Source organism: Budorcas taxicolor, chromosome 5 (genome assembly GCF_023091745.1).
Source record: "Budorcas taxicolor isolate Tak-1 chromosome 5, Takin1.1, whole genome shotgun sequence".
Taxonomy (NCBI): Eukaryota; Metazoa; Chordata; class Mammalia; order Artiodactyla; family Bovidae; genus Budorcas; species Budorcas taxicolor.
The window spans coordinates 18,822,525-18,844,771 of NC_068914.1; the positions used below are offsets into that span (position 1 = coordinate 18,822,525).

At 53.3% G+C, this 22,247-nt stretch overlaps 1 protein-coding gene across 1 annotated transcript in view; it reads right to left on the reverse strand.

Moving 5' to 3' along the window:
• Positions 1-723: 723 nt before the first annotated feature.
• Positions 724-22,247, reverse strand: part of ADAMTS14 (ADAM metallopeptidase with thrombospondin type 1 motif 14) — a 97,248-nt gene continuing 75,724 nt past the window's right edge. The window contains exons 12-22 of the mRNA XM_052640147.1: positions 20,236-20,411; positions 17,697-17,830; positions 17,190-17,313; positions 16,168-16,248; positions 11,838-12,001; positions 10,237-10,405; positions 9,652-9,784; positions 7,190-7,397; positions 3,192-3,321; positions 2,961-3,071; positions 724-1,193 (exon numbers count right to left, since the gene is read on the reverse strand). Coding sequence (XP_052496107.1) covers positions 724-1,193; positions 2,961-3,071; positions 3,192-3,321; positions 7,190-7,397; positions 9,652-9,784; positions 10,237-10,405; positions 11,838-12,001; positions 16,168-16,248; positions 17,190-17,313; positions 17,697-17,830; positions 20,236-20,411 — 1,900 coding nt within the window. The remainder of the gene's footprint in view (positions 1,194-2,960; positions 3,072-3,191; positions 3,322-7,189; positions 7,398-9,651; positions 9,785-10,236; positions 10,406-11,837; positions 12,002-16,167; positions 16,249-17,189; positions 17,314-17,696; positions 17,831-20,235; positions 20,412-22,247) is intronic.

The following is a 22,247-nucleotide window of genomic DNA, read 5'->3' on the forward strand; positions in this document are numbered from 1 at the left end:
TGAGGACACATACTCCAGGCTGTCCAGAGCTCACTTCTCGGGGGTGGGGCCTGGGGTGAGGTTAGGAGCCCACCTGTAACCTGGAGGCACCGGAAGTCACAGGACATGCCTCCTGCAGGTCCAGAGGTGGCCCCCGACACTGCCCTCCCGCCAGCACACTTAAGCTGGACTCTGCTCCTTGGCCTTGGCCGGAGGAGCTGTGTGGAGCTCTTGCTACAGAGAGCTGAGTCCGAGATGAACTTGCACGCTAGGCCTGTAGCTGAATTCCCCCAGCCCGCTTCCTCTCAGGCCACCTGCGAGTGTTCCCTGCACCTTTGCCTCTCTGGGCAGAGGGGCCCAGCAGACAGGGCCTCCACCGGGGTCCTCGTAAGTCCTGGCAAACAGATCCAGTGTGGGGCCCGGTGGCCGGGGGTGAGCAAGGGGTGGTAGCAGGCCCTCAGTCCCTGCAGGAGAGACAGACAGGAGCCCCTGAGAGGTTCGGTGCGGTCACCTGGGCTGCTTGCTGAGGTATCTCCGGTTAGGACTTTCCCTGATCTTTTTCTTCCTCATACACCCATTTCACAGGGTGAAAAGTGTCACAGCCCCAAACTAGAACGACAAGAAGGCAAATAATTTAAAAGGCAGTCCGTGCAGGCCCCCGCCCCGCTGTGTGTCCTCTGAGCCGGGGGTCTCGGGGCAGCACAGAGATTGTAAACTTGACTGGCGGGAAGGGCGAGGCGGGGCTCATGTCACTGGGGCCGTGGAGGGAAGGCTGGTGCCTGGGTGCTTCGGGTCTTCCCTGAGCAGCCCTTTGTTTTCAGAGGCTGGGGTAGGGGCCCCGGTCCAGCCCCAGGGGGCACTCGGGGAAGTGCCCCGGAATGCTGTAGGGGTTGGTTTCTGGGGAGCAAAGTAGCTTCGGGTCACGGGGGCACTTGTGCCCAGAGGTCCTGGGAGCAGCGTGGGTTGGTCTCGCTGACGGTGGTCTGATCCCGTTGGCCCCATAGAGGGCTCCACAGCATCTGGAGGGGCCACGGGTGCTGAGAAGGGGCTCCCAGGAGTGGAGAAGGGTGGTGGTGAGGCCAGGCCAGGGTCTAGGCTCAAGGCCTTCTTGGTGCAGGACTCGCAGCACAGCCGGTGGAAGCCGGGGATGGAGCAGTAGCGATTGAGCTCTTCCGTCCGGCAGAAGATGGACCTGTCCCGCACGCAGAGCTCCGCTGCACACACAGCACAGGACTGATGCTGGAGGTGCCCATCCGCCAGGCCCCACCGCCTACTCAGTCCCTCATCTCCCACCCTCACCATCTCCCAGTCAACCCGGAGGAATCTGATCCGCTCCGGCCAGGACCAGGCAGCTGGTAACGCAGTGTGACAAGCAGCCTAAACGTCCTGCCAGCAGTCAGCACGCATGTAAAACACGAAGCCCCCTTACCACTAACTATGGAATCTAGCAAATCTAGGTTTCATTCAAGGCTCTACCACTTAAAAGCTGCAAGGCCTTAAACTCTTCAACCCTCAGTTTCTTCGGTAAAAACGGGGATAATGCTGACATTTACCAAATGATAATAATATTATTATTGAAAATAGCATTTAAAAAGTTTCCGGCATAGAAGGGTGCTCGCTATATTAGTTTTGTTTGCTTTGGCTTAAATGTCATCTAAAAACGTTTTTGCATTTCTGTGATAACTTCAGGTAGGTCTTTCCAGACAATGTGAAGTCGGGAGCTTAGCTTTCCACTAATTTTTGCCAGGGAAAGAGGAAAGGAGGAGAAGGAAGGAGAGAGGGAGGGGACAGCGAAAGAGAAAAGGAGGAGAAGAAGGAGAGAGGGAGGGGACAAGGAAGAAGAGGGGAGGGGGAAGGAGAAAAAGCAAGGAGAGAAAATGTAGGGTGCAGGCTAAGGGGAATGAGGAAGATTAGAGAAAATGGAAAACAAGTGGCCTCTAGACGGCGCCAGAGTCCTAGGACCAGAGTAAGAGGTCCCCTTCGCTCCCGAGTGAAAGGAAAGGAAACCAGACTCTTGCACCACTTGAGCCTCAGCACAGGAGCAGAGCAGCAGCAAGACTAGAGCCAGGAGGTAACCTGAAGACATTTCATCAGACCCCTTTGTTTTACAGATCAGGTTGCTGCGCTCAGAGAGGTTCACAGATGTGCACGAGGTCACACAGCCAACCAACTGGTTCTCTCATTAGGAGTCAGGGTCTGGGATCTTCCTGCTACTCATCTTGACAGACCCTGGTCCTTGGGACAGTGAGAAAGGGAAACAGAGAAGAAACCTAGGAAGGAGCACAGAACCTAAAGCCTGGTAGGTTCTTGGTCAATGTTTATTAACAGATGGATAGGCAGATAGATGGATGGGCGGGCAGATAGATGGAAAGATGAGAGGGTGATCTGATGGGCTCAGGATCATGAAGCAGAGAGAAATGACTGCTACTGTTTTTGTTGCTGTTAGCTGACAGCTAGGCAGGAGTGCATACATTATCTCATTTAATTCTCTCAAAAGCCCTATAAAGACAGCTCAGAACTACCACTGCCATCCCCAAACCTTGGAACTAGATATGATTCACAGTTCAGAACTTTGGAAGTTAGAAAAGTAATCTTCACCGTATTCATATTATATAACATCCCCGGTGGGCCTGAGAGGTCACCTTGTAACCAAATATGGCAATGTTCCTGTAACAAAAGAATAACTAATCTCTTGTTAGTTCAGTTCCGATTTTGCTGCCCAATGAGTCTGCACCAGATTCAGGGAGACATTTGCAGCTTTCAGTTACTTTGGAACAGCAGATAAGGAACCATGGACCATTACAAGCATCACCCCCGCTCACAGCTGAGGAATCCAAGGCTGTGAGGTGGTGACAGTCACCTCAGGAGGCTAAGGTCACACGAACAGACTGGAAGCTGGGTCTGCTCCACTGCACGGCCCATGCTTGTGATGCTAGACACTGGGAGGCTGGGAAAGGGATAGGGTCCAGAGATATACTTACTGGATGATATCTTGTTGATGGGATCCAGAGGCCCAGACTGTGGCACCCACTGCCCCTCTGGGGTCACAAGTTCCCGGACGTCAGCCTTCACTGTGGAGTTCTGGAGATTTCCTGGGAGGGGCGGGGAAGAAGCTCTAGTACTGGAGGGTACCAGTGGGCTGGGAAGCCAGTCAGGCTGGGCCTCAGGTCTAGGCCAGAGAAGCTGGCCAACCCCCATCCTACCTGGCTCACCTCCGCAGGCGGGCAGGCTGCAGGCCTGGATCGTATCTGGCTTGGCCCCCTCACACTGCCCCAGACTGTTGGCATTGGTCCGGCACACCACCTGCCGCTGCTGGATGCCCTCTCCGCAGGTGACAGAGCACTGTCGTGGGGGGGCGGGCAGGCCAGGGTGGGGTGGAGGGGGGGCAAGGTGGGGCGGGCAGGCCGGGGTGGGCAGAGAGACAGAGGAAGGAGGCGGTGAGCTCCAGCCAACGTGCAGGACAGAAAGGGTACAGAGGAGGGTGCCAAGCCTCTGCTTGACTTGATCCTTGACCAGGATGCACAAGGACGGCACTCAACAGCCTCTCCAGGTCAGTGCAGCAACTTCAAATACCCCGCTGCTGCTGCTTAGCCACTCAGTCGTGTCCGACTCTTTGTGACCCTGTGGACTGTAGTCCACCAGGCTCCTCTGTCCATGGAATTCTCCAGGCAAGAATACTGGAGTGGGTTGCCGTGCCCTCCTCCAGGGGATCTTCCTGACCCAGGGATTGAACCCGGGTCTCCCACATTGCAGGTAGACTCTTTACCATCTGAGCCACCAGGGAAGCCCAAATATTCCTCAGCTAGGTGGGAAAGAGCCACTGTCCTGATCTCAGAACCCCCGAACCTCCCCACCTCCTGGAGGGGGCCTATGGGACCCCCTTTCGGCACTACTGCTTATGTCCACTGTGTCTAGTTTGTGCCTGGGTCCTCAAATAATTTGTGTATCACCCTGGCACACTCCCTGTTGCCATCCGCCAGTCCAAGGGACCTGCGGCAGGTCTATGCACTTGATGATACCTTGTCAAGGGGATGCAGGAACCCAGACTGTAACACCAGCTTAGCCAAGAGAGCTAGATGTCGGGGTCCCCACGGACCCCTCTATCTCTGACATTCATTGACTTTGCTCTCCAAAACTCAGCATGCAGAGACATGCTCAAAAGTATCCTGGCATGGGTGCTAGGAGCAAAAGGCCATTGGTGAGGACCACCACACACACCATCTCCAGGACCCGCCCCCAGGCTCTAATAGATGGGTAGGGTCACTTCAGGAAAAGCAAGGGAGGGGGCCCTATGTGACCAGGCCACTGGGCTTGTTTGTTTTGGGCTGTCTTTTGGCCACTGCACAGAGCATGCAGAACTCCCCCAACCAGGGATCAAACCCATAGCCCCCTGAGGTCACTGGGTTTTGCGAGCACTGACCACAGCCTCTCCCAGTGGGGTGGGAAGGACTTGCAAAGGTCCACTTCGCATATGGGGGCAGGTGACAACCCAGGGAGACACAGGGGTCACACACCACACAGAACCACGGGACAAAAACAGCTCATCTTCCCAGGATGAAGAGTTACAACACAATAGCTCTGGAATGTTTCCGCCAGTCTTACAGGGGCAAGATCTTCCACCAGCTGTCACCTCTGTTTTCTGTAAGGGGTCCCTTATGGACCAGCAATCTGTCTGTTTTACATTCAAACAAAGCTATATGTTACGGAGAAGAATATAAAATCTGCATGGGTTGTGTGGGGATTTTTAGTTATTTAAGATACTCTGTTTTGGACTTCTCTGGTGGTGCAGTGGATAAGAATCCACCTGCCAATGCAAGGGACATGGGTTTGATCCCTGGTCCGGGAAGATCCCACATGCCTCGGAGCAGCTGAGCCCGTGGGCCACAGCTACTGACACTGAGCTCTAGAGCCTGACAGCTGCAGCTACTGAGCCCTCGTGCCCTGGAGCCTGCTCTCTGCAACGAGAGAAGCCATCGCAATGAGAAGCCCGGGCCCCACAACCAGAGTAGCCCCCGCTCACAGCTAGAGAAAGCCTGCGAGCAGCGAAAACCCAGCGCAACCCCCAAAATTAATAACAATAAAACCCAGATACTCTGTATTGTGCCCTACTTCAAGTCTACAGAAAGGTATGAGGAAGCTGGTCATGAACGCCTGTTCAAACAGCCCACTAGCAAAGTTAATAAACCAGCATTCTGGCATATTTTCAAATATTGTGCTGTGTCTTTTTAAACTGTACATAAATAGTAGCCCCGTTGGAAGTCTTTTTGTCCTTCATACGTCAGTGCTTTTTCTCACCTATTTTTCTGAGGTTTATCTATGTTGATAAGCACAGTTCAAGCTTATTTATTTTTCTTGCTGTATAGTATTTTATTACGTGAACAAACCATGGGGGGTTTTTTGGTATAATTTCCTATGGATGGATATATATATATATAAATATTTCCTGGTATTTTTCTATTATAATAAGCATTATTGTGCTTATCTCTGTGATCAGTTGAGGTTTCAAAAATTATAGTCAAATATACAGACCTTATAATTTACATTGTGACCATTTTTAAGTGCATGGTTCAGTGGCATTGAGTATATTTACACTATTATGAAACTCTCACCACCCGGCTCCAGAACTGATTCTTCTTCCCAAGCTGACACTCTGCGCCCATCAAACATTAACTTCCCAGCCCCTCTCCCCCAGCTCCCTGGCAATCACCCTTCTACTCTCTGTCTCTATGGATTTCACTGTTACAGGTACCTCACGTTAAGTAATCCTACAGTATTCATCATTTTGTGTCTGGCTTATTTCACTTTACGTCATGTCTTCAAAGCTCAAACCCGATGAATTTTCAAGAAAACACAAGACCCTGTGGTCCCTGGACCCTTCCCCAGCCTTCTTATTGTCTCCCTTCTCTTTCGCTGACCTGCCAACAATGAACTTGCTACAGAGCTGCCAGAGTGATCTTTAAACCTGAAATCAGAGCTCGTAATACATGTCAAAACCTTTCAAGGTTCCCACTGCTCTTAGAATAACTGCTAAGTCACTTCAGTCGTGTCCGACTCTGTGCGACCCCATAGATGGCAGCCCACCAGGCTCCACCATCCCTGGGATTCTCCAGGCAAGAACACTGGAGTGGGTTGCCATTTCCTTCTCCAATGCATGAAAGTGAAAAGTGAAAGGGAAGTCACTCAGTCATGTCCGACCCTTAGCATGGACTGCAGCCTACCAGGCTGCTCCATCCATGGGATTTTCCAGGCAAGAGTACTGGAGTGGGGTGCCATTGCCTTCTCCGAAAATAGCCTCTGGGTATATTAAAAAAATTTTTTTAGAATAACTAACTCCTCATAAAGCCCTGCAGCGTCTGACCCCTGCCCACCTCTCCAAAGCCACCCTACAACCTCTGCCCCTCCCATTCAGCTCTAGTCCCTTTCTGTTTCTGGAATGTAACAAGGTTGTTCCTGCCTCAGGGTCTTCCTATGGCTCATGCCTCAGGTCACAGCTCTGATGTCACCGCCTCAAAGAGGCCCTCCCTGATATGTTATTCTGTTTATTTCTGCTCAGACCCAACTGCAACTTGTACATGCTTTTGTTTCTGGTACTTGTCTCATGTCTCCTTCACTGGACTGGAAGCACCACAAGGACAAGAGTCAGGTCTGTTGGAAATGGGTTCTAGGCATTCTTAGCACAGTGTGCCTGGAATGTAGCTGGTGCTCAGGAAATATTCCCTGAATGCAAGAACGTGCTTCAGGGACTTCCCTAGAGGTCCAGTGGCTAAGATTCTGTTCTCCCAATGCAGGGGGCCCAGCTTCCATCCCTGGTCAGGGAACTAGATCCCACATGCCACAGTGAAGATGGAGGATCCTGGTGAGACCCAGCACAGCCAAATACACATAAATACTAAAAAGAATGTGCTTCAATCCACGTATCTAAAACACAGGGATATTAGCCCAGGCCTCCTAGCTCTCAGTGAAGGTCAAAGCAGATACTGAATAATATAGAGGCCAAGAGCAAACCCATGTTCCAGCATACATGGGAGCTGTTGGACTTTGTTTTGAGAAAAATCAAATCAGATGTGGGGAGAGAAATTCAACCAGAAACTCTGCCTGCATGGACAACCAGAACTCTCGGCAGCTCCCCATCCCAGACCCACCTCTTTCTGGACTTTCCAGGGTAAGCGCCTATTAGCCCAGCCCCTTGCACCCTCTGAGAACAGCTCACCTGGGACCAGGCTCCTGTCCTCCACTGGAGTGGACAGGGCACGCGGAGGCAGGGCCGACGGGCCTCAGGCCGCTCCCCGGGGCAGGCCTTGGCCGGCATGGCCTTGTGAGTACCGTTGGTGAGGGGCAGCAGGCACTGCACCCCCCGACTCTGCACCCCGAGCTTCCCACAGCTCCGGCTGCAGGTGCCCCACTCCTCCGTCACCCACCTGGAGACAGACAGGGAGAAAGGTAGAGGGAAGGCAGGACTGTGGCATACTTTCTCCCAGAGCTGCTCCCACCCTCTGAACCACAGGTGGCAGGAGCCAGAGAGAAGGTCTGGGCTTCAGAATGCTTGGGGGCCAAGCCATCCACCTGACTCTGCAGCCACCAGGTGTGCGGCCTTAGGGAGGTCATTTATTCCCTCAGTTTCCTCGTCTAAAAAACGGGTATGCTGCTGCTAAGTCGCTTCAGTCATGTCCGACTCTGTGTGACCCCATAGACAGCAGCCCACGAGGCTCCCCCATCCCTGGGATCCTCTAAACAAGAACACTGGATTGGGTTGCCATTTCCTTCTCCAATGCATGAAAGTGAAAAGTGAAAGTGAAGTTGCCCAGTCATGTCCGACTCTTTGCAACCCCATGGACTGCAGCCTACCAGGCTCCTCCGTCCGTCCATGGGATTTTCTAGGCAAGAGTACTGGAGTGGGTTGCCATTGCCTTCTCCGATAAAACGGGTATAATGCCTATTTAAATCCTGCCACCCTGCATGTCCTTGCACCCTGCAAGCTCTTGACCGCTCTAAGCCACAGTCAGCCCACCTTTACATCAGGATTCTTTCAACACTCTGGATTTTCCTGGTGGCCGAGTGGTTAAGACTTTGCCTTCCAATGCAGGGGACACGGGTTCAATCTTTAGTTGGGGGACTAAGATCCCACATGCTGCAGGGCAACTAAGCCCGTGTGCTGCAGACCACAGAGCTCATGAGCTCTGGAGCCCACACTGCAGCTAGTGAGTCCGTGTGCCACAACAGAAGCAGAAGTACCCCAGCCCCCAGGGGGCTCTCGGGACAGTCAGAGGACACGTGTACGTAAAGCATGTGGCAGAGTGCATGGCACACGGCAGGTGTGTCATAGATGCAGGCACTGCCACCGTCACTGCCAGTGCCGGCAGAGCTTTGGCTGATCAGCCAAGCTGGTGGTCTCCAAGCATCTTTTAGCTTTAGCCACGGAGCAACTTCCCAGTGGCATCTTAAGCAGATGCCCACTGGAAGAGTTAGACCAAAGCAAAACTGCTCTTGTCTAGAAAGAGAAAATGCAAGACCCCTGTGGCAGGATGGAGGGAGGGCAGCCCCCAAATGCCACCTCTCTGTTTCCTGAGGCATCGTTTCAGCCAACCCTTTCCTTTAGAAAACTACACAAAAAGCCCTCAAACTTCACTTGGCATTTAACACATGAAGAGACAAGCCATGTTTCTGCCGGGCGACCTGCTGAGGGTCACGAAGGCATTAGCCCCACATACTCTGTGACCACCAGGGTCTATGGGGAAAGTGGCCGGAATAAAAAGTGATGCGTCAAAGAAAAGCATGGAGGGCTGGGGGCTGGGGACCATGGCCTGGGGCTGGACACAGGGAGGCCATGGCAGGCTCGAGCACCGGCCACCAGCTCCCACCCTGGCTCCAGGCCCCTCACCCTACAGGGGCAGAGCTGCCATGGGTCAGCAAGGATGAATCGGAATCCCCTTCCTAACCCTGAGAGGACTCCAGGGAGGCAGCAGGGCAGACTTGGTTCTCTGTGATTTCCTGCTGGCCCACTACCCTTGGCCCTGCCTGAGGGCCCCTAGAGAAGCCTGCTAGGGGCTGAGGGGGTGCTGGGCAACAGGCTCAGAGGCCAGATCTCGATCCTACACCAATCATGGCTCTTTTCTCCCCTAAGTCCCAAGAGAAAAGAAAAAAAGCCTCTCTTTTCTCCAAATACCCCCAAGAACGTGACCCTGTGCTCAAAAGAGCCAGGGAATCCCAACCAGGGACTAGACCAGGGCTGGGAGCTGGCAGGCCAGGCCGCGTCCCTGGGCCCCAGATGACTGGCCAGAGGAACTGGTGAACATGCCCCAGCCTAGGCCCTGGAAGCACTGAGCTCCTCTGCACCTCCATGGACCCCCTGGATCATGGAGAGAAAGCTGGGTCCACAGATGGGGCCTCAGCCTCCCCACCTGTAAAAGGATGCTGGGAGGGACAGAACAAAGGAGACATCTTCCTCTTTCTGGAAGTGAAAGCTAATCTAGAAACCTCAGAGGGGATGGATAGGCAAGGAGAGCAGTGCTGGCCATGGGCAGCGTCTGGTGTGTGGGTGCTCTCTGCTCAGAGTCCCGGCTGCCGGGTCTGTGCGCCCCCACGCTCCAGCGCTGGAGGAGCACCCCTCATCCTGAGGTCAGAGCTGCAGGACGTTTGTGTTCAGCCTCCTCGTCCCTCCCCCGAAGCACTCACCCTGGCTGGGCGCACGGGTGCTGGTTGCAGCGTCGGCGGATCGGCTTGGGCCTCTTCCTGTGGTCGCACAGGTGCCGCTGGACCATGTGGTGATCTCGTCGGCGCCGGCAGCCGTATTTGGTGAACTGGATCCCTGGAAGGAGGGCAGCCAGCTGTGGGGGCTCGGTTCTGCCAGGCCCCCCACTATCCTGGCCCAGAGCCTCAGGGACTGTGAGCTCTGAGTCCCACCTCCCTCTGGGCCTTTGCAACATCTCCTCCCCAAGTCACTTTCTAAGGAAGCCCCCTGACCAGCCCATCTCAGGTGTCCCTGCCACGGTGCAAGTGGGGACGTGGCTCTGCACCACAGCCTCTCCGCACAGAGGCGGAGCCCTTGCCGGGCAGAGACCCTGCCCCAGGTTTGTCTCTAGCACTCCCAGCCCAGCCCCAAGGCCCTGCCCAGGCAGGCTGTCACACCCCAGAGACCTTTGTGGAGAAACTGAGGCATGAGCTGGGGACACGGTAAGTGGAGACAATTTCAGGCCCCTGACCCCTCCCGCTCCTCTCCCGAGAGGCCCTGGGCTGCCCCACAGTCAGGCAGGCTGGTACCTCCTCCGCAGGCCTTGGTGCAGGGCGCCCAGCTCTTGAGTGCCCACTCGTAGGTGTCTGTCTCCTCCAGGAGCACGTTGTTGCTCCCGATGAGGGGCAGCAGGTCCTCGTGGATGATGTACTTGTAGGCCAGACTGCTGCGGGGGCCGCTTTCAGCTGGGGGGAGCACCTGAGGGGAGACGGAGGAGGTGGCCCAGGACTGGAGGCGGGGAAACAAGGCCAGCATAGAGAGACCAGAGAGGAGGCGTCACCAGGGAGGATGTGGGGTCAGAAGCAGAACCAGTGGAAGCCAGGAGGGGGCAGCACCGAGTATGGCCTGGGGAGGACTTTCAGACCCACAGCCACAGGGAAACTCAGGCCAAGCACCTACTGTGTGCCTGGCCTGAACAGGCTGTGTGCCCATCGGTGATTCTCCCTCCCACACACCTAAGTTCCAGCAAGGGCAGAAACCATGTCTGCTGGTCTGTCCTGCTCACGAGAGCTCTCACACTGCCTGTCTCCAGAAGATGGTCTATGACAGAGACGCTTATCAGATATATGACTGCAAACACTTTCCCCCATTCTGTTCAGGTTATCTTCTCACGTTCCTGAAAATGTCTTTCCATGTACGAAAGCTTTCAGTTTCCATGAAGACCAGTTTATCTTTTTTTTTTCTTTCACTGCTCATGCTTCTGGTATCGTATCTAGGAATCCAATCACGAATCTAATCATGATCTATCCCTCTATCTTCTCCAAGAGTTCTAGGGCCTTAGCTCTTGTTCTTGGGGCTTTGATCTATCTTGAGCTGATTTTGGTATATGGTGTGAGGCCAGGGTTCAACTTCATGCTTCTGCCTGTGGATATCCCGTTGTGCCAGCATCATTAGTTGCAGAGATTCTTCTTTCCCCATTGAATGTTCTTGGTATTCTTGCTGGAAATCAACTGGCCATAGGTGTATGTGTGGGCAGTAAATATAGGGTGAACAGGAAGCCCATGTTGGATTGAACTGATATACTGACACCGATTGGCTTCAGACCCTGTCCTCTAGGACCTCCCCGACTAGCGAGTGTCTCACCAGAAACAAAGCATGTCCAGGGTCTCCAGTCAGTGACGACAGAGGCTCTCCTGACCTGCTCTCCTAAGTTAATGATCCCTGATCCACAAGCTCTGGCTTATGGTCTAGGAAGAGGAGGTATGGGCAGAGGTGGGTCCCAGCTGGGACAGTAGCTGGCAGTGTCAAACAGCACCCGTGAGCCACAGGCCACTGGACGCACTTCCTGGCAAAGTCACAATGCAAGTGGACACCAGAAGACGGCAGAATAACAGGGGGAACCAACCCAGGTCCTCCAGCTCCTCCTGGGCCCTATCTCCGAGCCTGCATTATGGAGGACAGGCTCCCGCTTCAGGGAGTGCCGACAGTGAGACAACAGTTTCTTTTTCCCTTCTCACTTCCCATTCTACCAGCCTGGAAATACAGAGGGCACCTTGGCCTTGCCCAGGCTCCCAAAGACACCTGAACAGGGACAGGAGTGTTGGCTCGGCAGCAGAGACGGTGGGTTAGGGGACTGGACTGGGGCAGCAAGGGGAGTGGGCAGGGGCCACTGAACAGGGCGAGGGCTCACCAGGACAGTGACGGCTTCGGGCAGGGGCCCGCTGGTCTTGAGGCTCTCCTTGGCATCCTCCACCGCGTACTCCCACTCCAGGCCCATTGCGGTGAAGGTCCGGCTCGTGGCTTCCTTGCCCTTGGGGTTGAGGATGAAGCTGCCTGTGACCTGGTTCTTCACCGCTGGCCATGGGGAGAGGGTCACACAGATTTCTATTCCCCTCCACAGGAGCACAAGCCACACCTCGGGGCTTCAAGGCCGTCCCCGTGGGCCCCTTGGGGCTCTCTGCCTACCTGTCACTCCGTCCCCACCTGAGCCTTTCCCCAGTCAGATGGGTTGTCTACTGCCACCCGGCAGCACCCCTGCCTCTGGACCCCGGTGCACACCATTCCTCTCACCTGGCCTCCCCTTCCTCCTGCTGACAGATCTCCACCCACATTTAAGGTTCAGCACAGTAACAACCTCTATGCTGCTGCTGCTGCGACGCTTCAGTCATGTCCGACTCTGTGAAACCCCATAGACGGCAGCCCACCAGGCTCGTCTGTCCCTGGGATTCTCCAGGCAAGAACACTGGAATGGGTTGCCATTTCCTTCTCCAAACAATCTCTACAGCAGAGCATAAAGGCTAAGAGTATAGGCTCTGGAGTCAGACTGATCTGGGAAAGTTACTTAGAGTCCTTACGCTGCCTCAGTTTCACCATCTATAAATTGTGAATGCCCTTTGAGGATAATCACAGTATCCCATGCTCACCTACCCTGCCAAGGGGCTTTTGGGACAATTAAAGTTCATATGTGTAAAGAACGAGGCAGAGTACATGGCATGCAGTTGGCACATAATAAATGGTAGGCACTACTACTGTCATCATAGCCGCATCTGAGTTATAGTTGCCATTACAGACATCCTGTCTCTCCCACAGCCTGTCAGGATATCTCCTCTACCTGGTGTCCCTGGCCCAGAACAGGGCTGAGCATAGAGTGGGTGGATAAAAAAATATATATCTGTAAATGTCTACCCCTTACAATCCCAGCCAGTGAGTAACTCACAACCTATAACTGGAACTGGCTGGCAGGCAGGTGTGTAGGCTGCAGACACCCCAGCAAAGGCCCCGGTTCACAGCCTTATTCACCCTGGAAGCACCAGGGGTCGGAGAAAGGCTGCACCCTGGGACCCGACCCCCCAGCCAGGAAGGGAGGACAAAGGCTCTGGAGCCCTGGGGTGTCCCCACCTGGTGTAATTATAACATAAGAGCCAGGGATACAGGGCACCAACCACAGGCTGGTCACACTGCTCACTGCCAAAGTGCAATCCTCACATGCATTCTGAGGTTGGTGCTGTTATTAATCCAGATGGGGAATCAGAGGCTCCAAGATGGGCAGGGGTGTGTCCTGGACACGCAGAGGCTGCTGGTCCAGCTCTCAGCAGAGCCAGCCTCTTTGGTGAGCAGGAGGAGAGATGCCCCTACCCCCTACAACCTCATCTCGCCCAGCTCCAGAATGGCCAGACCCTCCGGGCTAGCGCCAAGCATCGCCTTAGGCAGGGCCCTTGTCTGTCCCCATAGCCCATGGCTACTGCTGTCCCCCAGCCCCTGGCTGTCCACCCCACCTGCCAGGGGGTGGTGGGCTGGACTCTCCACCATCCAGGTCCTACCAGCTCTGAGCCCAGGCCCTAACGACTGACCTGCTCCATATTTCCAGCAATTCTCTTAACCTCTCAGGGCCTCAGTTTCCTCAACTGCAAAACGGGGTAACAAGAAGGTTGTCACGAGGCTCCAACAAATGAAGAATGCCAGCTTCAGGCCCCGCACACAGTGGGTGTTACCAGCCTGGCTTCTCTCCCTTCACTTCCTTTCAGAGACCATGCCCCTAAATTCCAGGAGTGCCAAACGTGTTTGGACAGGGCCTTGGCCTTCACTGCCAAGGCGGCCACCTGTCCCAGGCTTCTCCAGAGAGCACACACCCTGTCAGCACACGTGTGCACACACAGGCACATGCGCACACACTCACACATATATATTCTGCACATTTTTGCCAGGGTTGCTGCGGATCTCACACACACAATAGTCACACAATCTGTGCCAACGACAGGTCTCAGTTCTGCTTCCTTCCCACCCAAGCTCCTGGAGAGCTCTAACCCTCAGGGACTCACCCCACAAACACATAGTGAGCCTGCCCTGGATGCCAGGAGCCTCTACCCCAACCTCCACAGAAGCGCATCTGCTACCTACAAGCCCATCGAGCTAGCTCCCTGGGAAGGCTAGACATCCGCACACGGTAGGGATGGATGGGAGGAGCTGGGCAGGCAGCCCAAGGGGCTGCCGACAGTATGGGATCATCCGTAGGGCTGCAGAAAGAGAAGCATTTGTAACCACCTTCTTTCAAGGGTAAACGACCTTCTCTCCCTGCCCCTGTCCCTCCCCAGCCCCTGTGCTGGCACAATTCCCCAGAGCCAGGCAGGCAGGTGTGCAAGGAGATGGCCCAGCCAAAGCCGTCCCATCTCACAGCCAGAGGTGTGGCTGGCAGGGGCATGCAGCTGGGAGATCGGACACCAGGGTCCAGACTGGCTCATCCTGCAGGTGAATGAGGGTGCACAAATCACCCACAACCCACTTAGGGCCTCAGTTTCCCCTTCTGCCTACTTCAACTCCATTCAGGTGCCCTCCAGAGCAGGTGAGGAATTTCTACAGCTGGGCTAATGTAGACGCGCAGGGAGCGCAAGTTCTCCAGGAGACTTTTTAAATGTTTTCTATTACTTTAATCGTAACCTAAAAATACGAATGTTGGCATTTTTGTAATATATGAACTTTCCCAGAGATGTTACATTTTGTGTTTGTGTTCATGATGAGCTGGTAACAAGCAGTGCGACTTGGTGGCTGTAGTAAGTAAGAGGGGGCTCTGGGACATGCCGTGGCCCAGGGATCACAACCATGCACCCTCCGTAAGGAGTCGGAACATAGACAAGTGTGGGGAATCCAGCACTGCCCAGCGTGTGGGCAGCAGCCTTCTGCCCACCTGCTCACCAGGAGCCTGCTCCAAACCATACTAATGTGCTTTCAATTGAGAAAAAATTTACCTTGGTGTGATTCTGTGACTGTGTAATCATCACCACTATCTAATTCCAGAACATTTCATCACCCCTGAAAGAAATCTGAGACCCATTTATAGTCACTCACCATTCCTCCCTCTCTCCAGCCCCTGACAACCATTACCATACTTCCTGTCTCTATGGATTTGCCTATTCTGCGCATGCTCATTTTTTGATGCCAATTTTAGTTTCAGCAAAAACAGAACGAAGCACAGAAACACACAAAAACCTCCCCTTCTTACATTCATGGGCTTAATTTTAATTCTACTGATTGATTTGGGGGGGCTGTCATTTTTAATGTCTTGGTTTTATAGCTGTATAACTGCTGTACGCATAAAGGGTAGGTATCTAGCTTAGAGATTATGTGTTTAAGCATCATTATAATAAGGATAATTGAAGGGTCCCTCTGGTAGACTGCAAAAACAGCCACAGATGCCTCCTACTCCTGTGGGTTCACCTCTCTGCACTGTGAGGTACCACATCTCCCGTTAGGAGATACTCTGCTTCTGCCTCTTGAGCCTGGGTTTGGCCATGGGGCTTGTTTAGACCACTCGGCCATGAGAAAGCAGGACACAAGCAGAGACCTGAAATGGGCTTGCACACCGGGGTTTGCCTGCTCTTGCCACTTCTGAGGACCATGCAACAGATCCCACGTGCATAATCCCAGGCTAGCCAGCTGGGGACATGACCCTGTCACCCCTGTAACCCCAGCTGACAGCCAGTACCAACCAGGTCCCTACACACCCACCAGCTGACTGCACTTGGGTGAATGAGTTTCCAGGAGGATGAGTTAGAAGAAGCACCCAGCTGAGCCCAGCCCAAACTGGGGATCCAACTGGGGATCCACGGAACTGATGCTAATAAACACTTGCTGCATGAAGCTGCTAAGTTTGGGGATGATATATTATACAGCAGACATTAACTAATACATTCTATGAAAAATGGGTTACCTTTAAAAGGTACCTATGTGCACAAGAAATGAACAGTGGTTGCCCCTGGGGAAGGAAAGTGCTCCTGGGGTAGAGGGTGGAAGGAATCTCCCCTGGATCCCCTTTCATACCTTCTGAAATCTGAAGCATGGAGCCTTTTTCCAATGCAACACAAACGAAAAATCAATCAATCAACAAAAAAGCATTCTCTCACATTATTCAAATTCAAGAAATGTCTCCCCTACATTAGAATCTTCTCTTCCATTCTCCCAGCTCCCCCACACCCGAGGACAGGTCCCAGGGGCCGGCTGCCCATCACTTGGCACCCTGTACTCACCAATGTGGTGGGGAACCTTCTCCAGCTCCTCAATCTGGATGTGCCTGGCACCTGCGGGGATCTGCACCAGCTTGAGAGCCCCTGCCATAGAAGTTTCAGCAAAACCATGAGCATCCTGAACTGGCAGCACCACGCCCAGCATCTCCCACCACCCCGCTCCTCATGGGTACCCAGGAAGCTCAGTTTCCTTATCTGCAAATAGGAATGGGCCCTTCTTTACAAAGTGCTGAGAGGATCACAGTTTGCGCAGCTTAAAATGCTCTATAAAAGCCACGGACTCAGTGTGTGTGTCACTTGCTACTTCCCACTGTCTTGACCCTCCTCTTCTCTCCTTAGGTTCCCCTCTCCCCTTTCTTCTCATACTTAAAGCCACTGTAGGGATTTAGATGAAACAAGCAGTGAAGACCCAGCATTAGGGGGTCCCCATGATCCTCCCAATCCGATGCCTGAAAACTAACCTTTCTCAGAACCATCAACTTTCCCCCAACAAGGAGAGACAAGACAAAGCTGAAACACCCCCCAAGGGGAAATGAATCTAATTCAAACTAAAGTGTAAAGGACTAATATCTGGCCCTTTGCAACAGAGGTATGGAGAGAAGTCAAGGAACTTAAAGGACCAGGAGTTCAAAGCAGGAAGCACTTCAGTTAAAAAACAACAACCACAAATGAAAAAGCAAGGAAAAGATGAGGATAGAAAGGGAAATTGCTAGTCCAGCCTGGGCCTCATCTTTAGACCTAGCTCATCCTCACTCCCACCAACAGGCCCAGGCCAAGCTGAGTTCCTATGACCCACAGTGCTGAGCAGGACATGCTCCGGAGCTCCTGAGCCCAAGCAGAGGCACAGCCCACCTGGATGGCGAGGGACCACAGTCAGGGCAGAGGCTCCAGGGCCCCCTCTCCCTGCCTGAACTGTGGCCTGGCTCAAGCAAGGAAGGGCTCAACTAGGGATGGCTCATTCTCTAGGGCCCTGGCTGGACCAGAACGCCACTGCTCCTGGTCATCCGCCACCCCCACCTGCTCACCTGCCTGCTTGGAGGCCTTGCCCAGTGTCCCCTTCACAGTCCTGCAGTGGGAGTTGTCGCCACCACAGACCCCACACTTGTCATCTGCCTTCATGGACCCCACTTCCTTGTCACAGCCGACGGGCTGAAATCAGAGATGGGGTCAGCAAAAGGAGGCTTCCACATCCGCACTGCTGCGTGCGGGTTGGCAGCCCCTGGCCCCCTCTCCAGTCCCCAGACATGTAAGGACCGTAGACTGAGAGGCATTCCTGGATGGGACTCTGCCACAAACATGCTATGTGACGCAGTCAAGCTCTGAAACCTAGCCGCGCCTCTCTCCTTGAATGCAGCTGGGCAGTGACCCCTTTCTAGCAGCATCCCAGAGTTACGCTGAGGACGAGACGTGTCATGGGTGGAGAAGGTGAGGTGATGCCTGTCTTCCCAGGGAACAGAAGGAGGAGGAGGCACTGCAGCCCTCCAGTCTCCTGGGGCAGGCAGACGGTGGGTGGTCCAGAGGGGGCCACCTACCACACACTCGCCGCGGGCACAGACACTGTACAGGTCCCGGTAGCTGCAGCGAGTCCCATCATGGACCACCTGGTTCATGAAGACCACGTCCCCTGTGTCCTCTGACTGGCAGATTAGTTCACACTTCTGGGCGTCTGTGGGGAAACAGAACACACTGAGCCGGCGGGGCTCCCAGAACGTGGGCTGGCCTAGGCCGACACTAGCGCGTGGCCGGAACAGGAAGTCCCAGGGGCCAGCTCTGGGCAACGCAGGGAAAACTAGGTGTGGAGCTGGGCATAAAATCCCTGCTCTGGCACTTAGGAGCCATGTGACTTTGGGTAACTTATCTGACCTCTCTGAATCTCAGTTCCTTATTACCCCCATCAGTAAAATGCCACATCATGCTGTTAAGAAACAGCAAGTGATAAAACAATAACAATTAGCCAACACTTAATGAAAGCTTACTATGTGCCAGACTTCGAAAACCTTTATACATTCTTGATGTACGACGTTAAATGCTTTTTGTGAATTAGCTAATTTAAACCTCTCAATACTCCCCAGGAAGTATGTTTTAGCATTACAGAGGAGGAAACCAAGGACCAAAGAGGTTAAGGAATTTGCTCATGGCCATTCAGCCAGCCAGGAAGTGGCAGAGCCAGGATTCTAACCCAGGCTGTCTGGTTTGGGCCAGACTCTGCTCTGATCTCTACATACACATCACCAGTCACACATATGATAGTGAATCTCAACATGTCTGTGAACAGTGGTCTGGGCTTGGGCTTACAAAATGGAGCAGCAGCGACGGAAGGAAGGAGGTCCCTTCCGGAGCTCCTTTCTAGTTTTAACAATCAAATGTTCTCTGTCTAGGCTATTAATGTCCTATAAAAGTAGATTCCAGAGAACATATAAACATTTGCTGTGTTTCTTAGAAAAAGGGAGATTGGGGTTTAGCTAACTTCCTGGAATTTGTGTAAAAGTCCTGGGAAAACCCAAAGTCCAACCGTCCCATTGACCTTGCAGCCCTTCTCCACCCCATGTTACAGCAGCCTGTGTGGGTTCTGGATGGATCTGCAAAGCTTCCAAAGCAAAATTTGTCAGGAACCATCTGGCTCCTGGCTCCTCAACCCTAAGGTCCCTGTTGCGCAGTGACATCACGTCCCAACACTCAGGACTTGAGTCTAGAGTCCTAACATCCTGTTTCATTTTGGATCTCACACACAGGAGCAGCCATACTTCCAGTGGGACCTGGGCCAGGGGCCGAGGGGTAGGGAGCTTTCACCCTCCCAAAGGCAAGACCCTGACCAGTACACCTCAAGCAAAGGGGTTTCCAGGCAGCCCCGAAAGCCAGCCAGCAGTGGCATGGAGGTGGGAAGCTCCCCAGACTAGGGGGAGTCTAAGCAGGGAGGAGACACTCCCTGCAAGCATGTCCTGGAGGAGTCTGCGCACTGGCAGGCAACACACAGGCCCTCTGAGGTCCCTTCCAACTTGAAGACTCTCATTCTAAATGAGAGCTGAAGAAGGGAGGGTCTTGCAATGGATACTTGGAAACCAGGGCTACGAGGAGGAGGCCCTGGGCTCAGGAGAGCAAAGGCCAACCTGAGGGCTGGCTGGTACGGAGTGAGCATCAGGTCGTGGAAGGATCATGGAGAGGCTGGTGAAGCAAGGGAGATTCAGAGGACAGCTGAAGGTCCTTCCAGCCTGAAGGCACTAAGCTGGTGTGAGTCCCAACCCTTCACTGGCTTCTCTCTGCCGCCACGAGTTACTGTTGTTCAATCACTAAGTCATGTCCAATTCTTTAAGATTCCGTGAACTGCAGCACACCAGGCTTCCCTGTCCTTCACTCTCTCAGTTTGCTCAAATACATGCCCATTGAGTCAGTGATGCTATCTAACCATCTCATCCTCTGCCACTATAAGAGATATCACTAAAAAAGCTCCAAAATAGATAGGCACTGGCTTAGCCCCAAAGTTCTGACCCTCTGCATGAGTCCCACGGCCTGTGTCCAGGGCAGTTTGGAGGGGCTCAGTGGGAGGATCCCACAGGTCCCATTGACCTGACTTTCCAATCATTTTCATTAATGCCTGAAACAGTAGTACAATCAGTAAAAACCTAAAAACACGGTCAGTAATAGCACTGAGCTTCTCTGGACACTGGTGATGCAAGGCGAGGAATGCCTGCACCTGTATAGGGCCTTCCGCACACGGCAGGACATGTTTGAAAGCACCCACCCCGCCACCAGCACTGCCTCCAGCCTCAGTGGTACTTCTGGGCCAAGTGACCCCTGCTCAAGACATTGCCCTCGCATCAGCCAAGAAACAGCATAAGAATTCAAATCCAGGATGATTTTCATGACGATGGCAGGCCCACAATGTATACAGTGCAAAGGTCTGCACAAAAGCATGGGGCAAACCTGGCAACTGCAATGCCCCTTTGGGTGCCGCCACTGTCCCTCCATCTCTATTGGTGGGCCAGGCATAGAAGGCCCTGCCTGGGAAGATAAGGACCCAGCAGATGCCCAAGGCCACGGGGCGGGAGGTGGAGGGAACAGGGCCCCACTCACCATCGTCCGGCTCATAGGGGATCCAGTTGTGCTTGGCGTTCTCGTGGACATAGTAGGAGTTGCGCTTGGCACACTGCTGGGCCCGGAAGTCCTCATAGGGCCCCGGACACTCCTCGCTGTTGCAGATCTGGTACTGGAACATGGGCCCTGAGCACATGCGGCCTCCGTAAGCTGGGCTGGGACAGGCATAAAGAGACTGTGCTGGCTGGAAAGGCTGGACGGGTGGCAGGCTTTCCCATAGCCACCTGGGTGGCTCAGCCCTTTAGAGAAGCATAAAAAGGGGCCCTACTAACTTGGAAATTAGGGGGGAACCACACTGTGAGGGCTGCTGAGCTCAGAGTCTTTTTGGTCCCTTCAGGCATATGCCACCCATTTGTGTGTTTGTGTGATCAGAAGAAGAGAGAATGAAAGAAAGAAATGGGGCAAGAGATGGGGTGGAGAGGAGGAAGACAAGAGGGAAAGACTGACCGCTCCAGCTGGCCTGGAAGAGAAATCAGTCTTCCTCATCTGCGCATATTCTTTCACCCGTTACACAGGCCTGACACACAGTAGGTCCCCAACACACGACTCAACTGCTCTGATTTGCATCCACTTCCATTTAATACCACCATAAACTAAGGAGTGGTAAAGGAGACTTGGGTTTGGAGTCAAAAGATCTAGCTGAATCTACACCCAAGTCCTGCTATGCCTTAATTTCCCCTTTCAAGGAGGGACCATAACACCTCTTATTTTATCTACTTCCTGGTGTGTCTGTGAAGAATAAATTTTAAAAAGGTATCCTTAAGCAATCTGTACTCTCATCCCCATTAAATTAAAAGGATTCGGTAAGATTACGGGTACAAAGTATTCAAGTGAACGGGCTTACTGGAACTCTGTACAGAGGTGCTGGGAGGGTTATGTGGGTTTATGCACAGGAGCGCTGAGCACCCCACCTGGCGCAGAGAAAGTGGTCCATACCCTGGAATAATTAGAACAGAGGCCATCCTTCATTAGCGCTTAAACTGTGCTGGGGAGAATACACATAATATTTCATTTAAGCCTCATAAAATAAAAATAGTTATTTCAGAGCAGTTTAATAAACAGGAGCTTCGATCAAGGGAGTAACTATGTGCCATGACCGGGAGGTGGTTTATCCAGAGTGGGCACCACTGGCCCTTTCTCTAACCTAGCTTTCATACCCCCAACAGCCTGAAGTTACAAGGCTGTTCTCTTTGGCTCCTACTTGTAAAGGGTCAGTACAGCCATCTGACATGGGAACAGGCTGCTCCAGGAGGCACTGAGAGTCCCATCCCTGGAGGTATACACACAGCATAGTAGGAAGGACTACTCCTGAAGATGCTGGAGAGAAAATGACCACCTGAGCCTCTGTGATCCTAGGACCCTGCCGTTCTGAGGTCGCCGTCACATCACTCATTGCTGTGAGGGCTAGGCTGGCCCTGCCACACGCAGGTTCTGTATCCCTGGTTCCTGGGACCAGCAGACCCACAGGGCCAGACTGGGCAGCCCTCAGCTCCCACGAAGCTGTTCTAAGCAGGCTGCATCAGCTTGGGAGATGGAGGCCATAAAGAGCTGGTGCTCAGAGGTACTGAAACCACTGGAGGGGAACCCCATGAAGAGGATAAAAGGGAGAAATAGATTGCTCCCCCAGGATGCTAAAAAATGGAGGGGGGGAGGTAAGGAGAGGATTTGACATTAGAAAGAGATAAGAAAAATTGAAGAAGTTTTGCCTCATGTAGTAGGAAACAGACTCGGGGAATTTATTCTCCTAAAGCATGGCTAGTGAACAGTGTTTTTTCAAAGTTTAGCTAGAGGATCAGGGTCACAGAAGGGCTTGTTAAACTGACCAAGCCTTGGGCCCACCCAGACTCCCTGCACATGAGATATTGAGAATCACTGGCTCAGACCCACTCTCAGATGTCAGACCCAATGGGAGATGTCTGACCGAGGTGGAAGTGATTTGGTGCCTGCAACAATTTGGGGTCCTCATCTACTAGAATATGTAGCCACCTGCA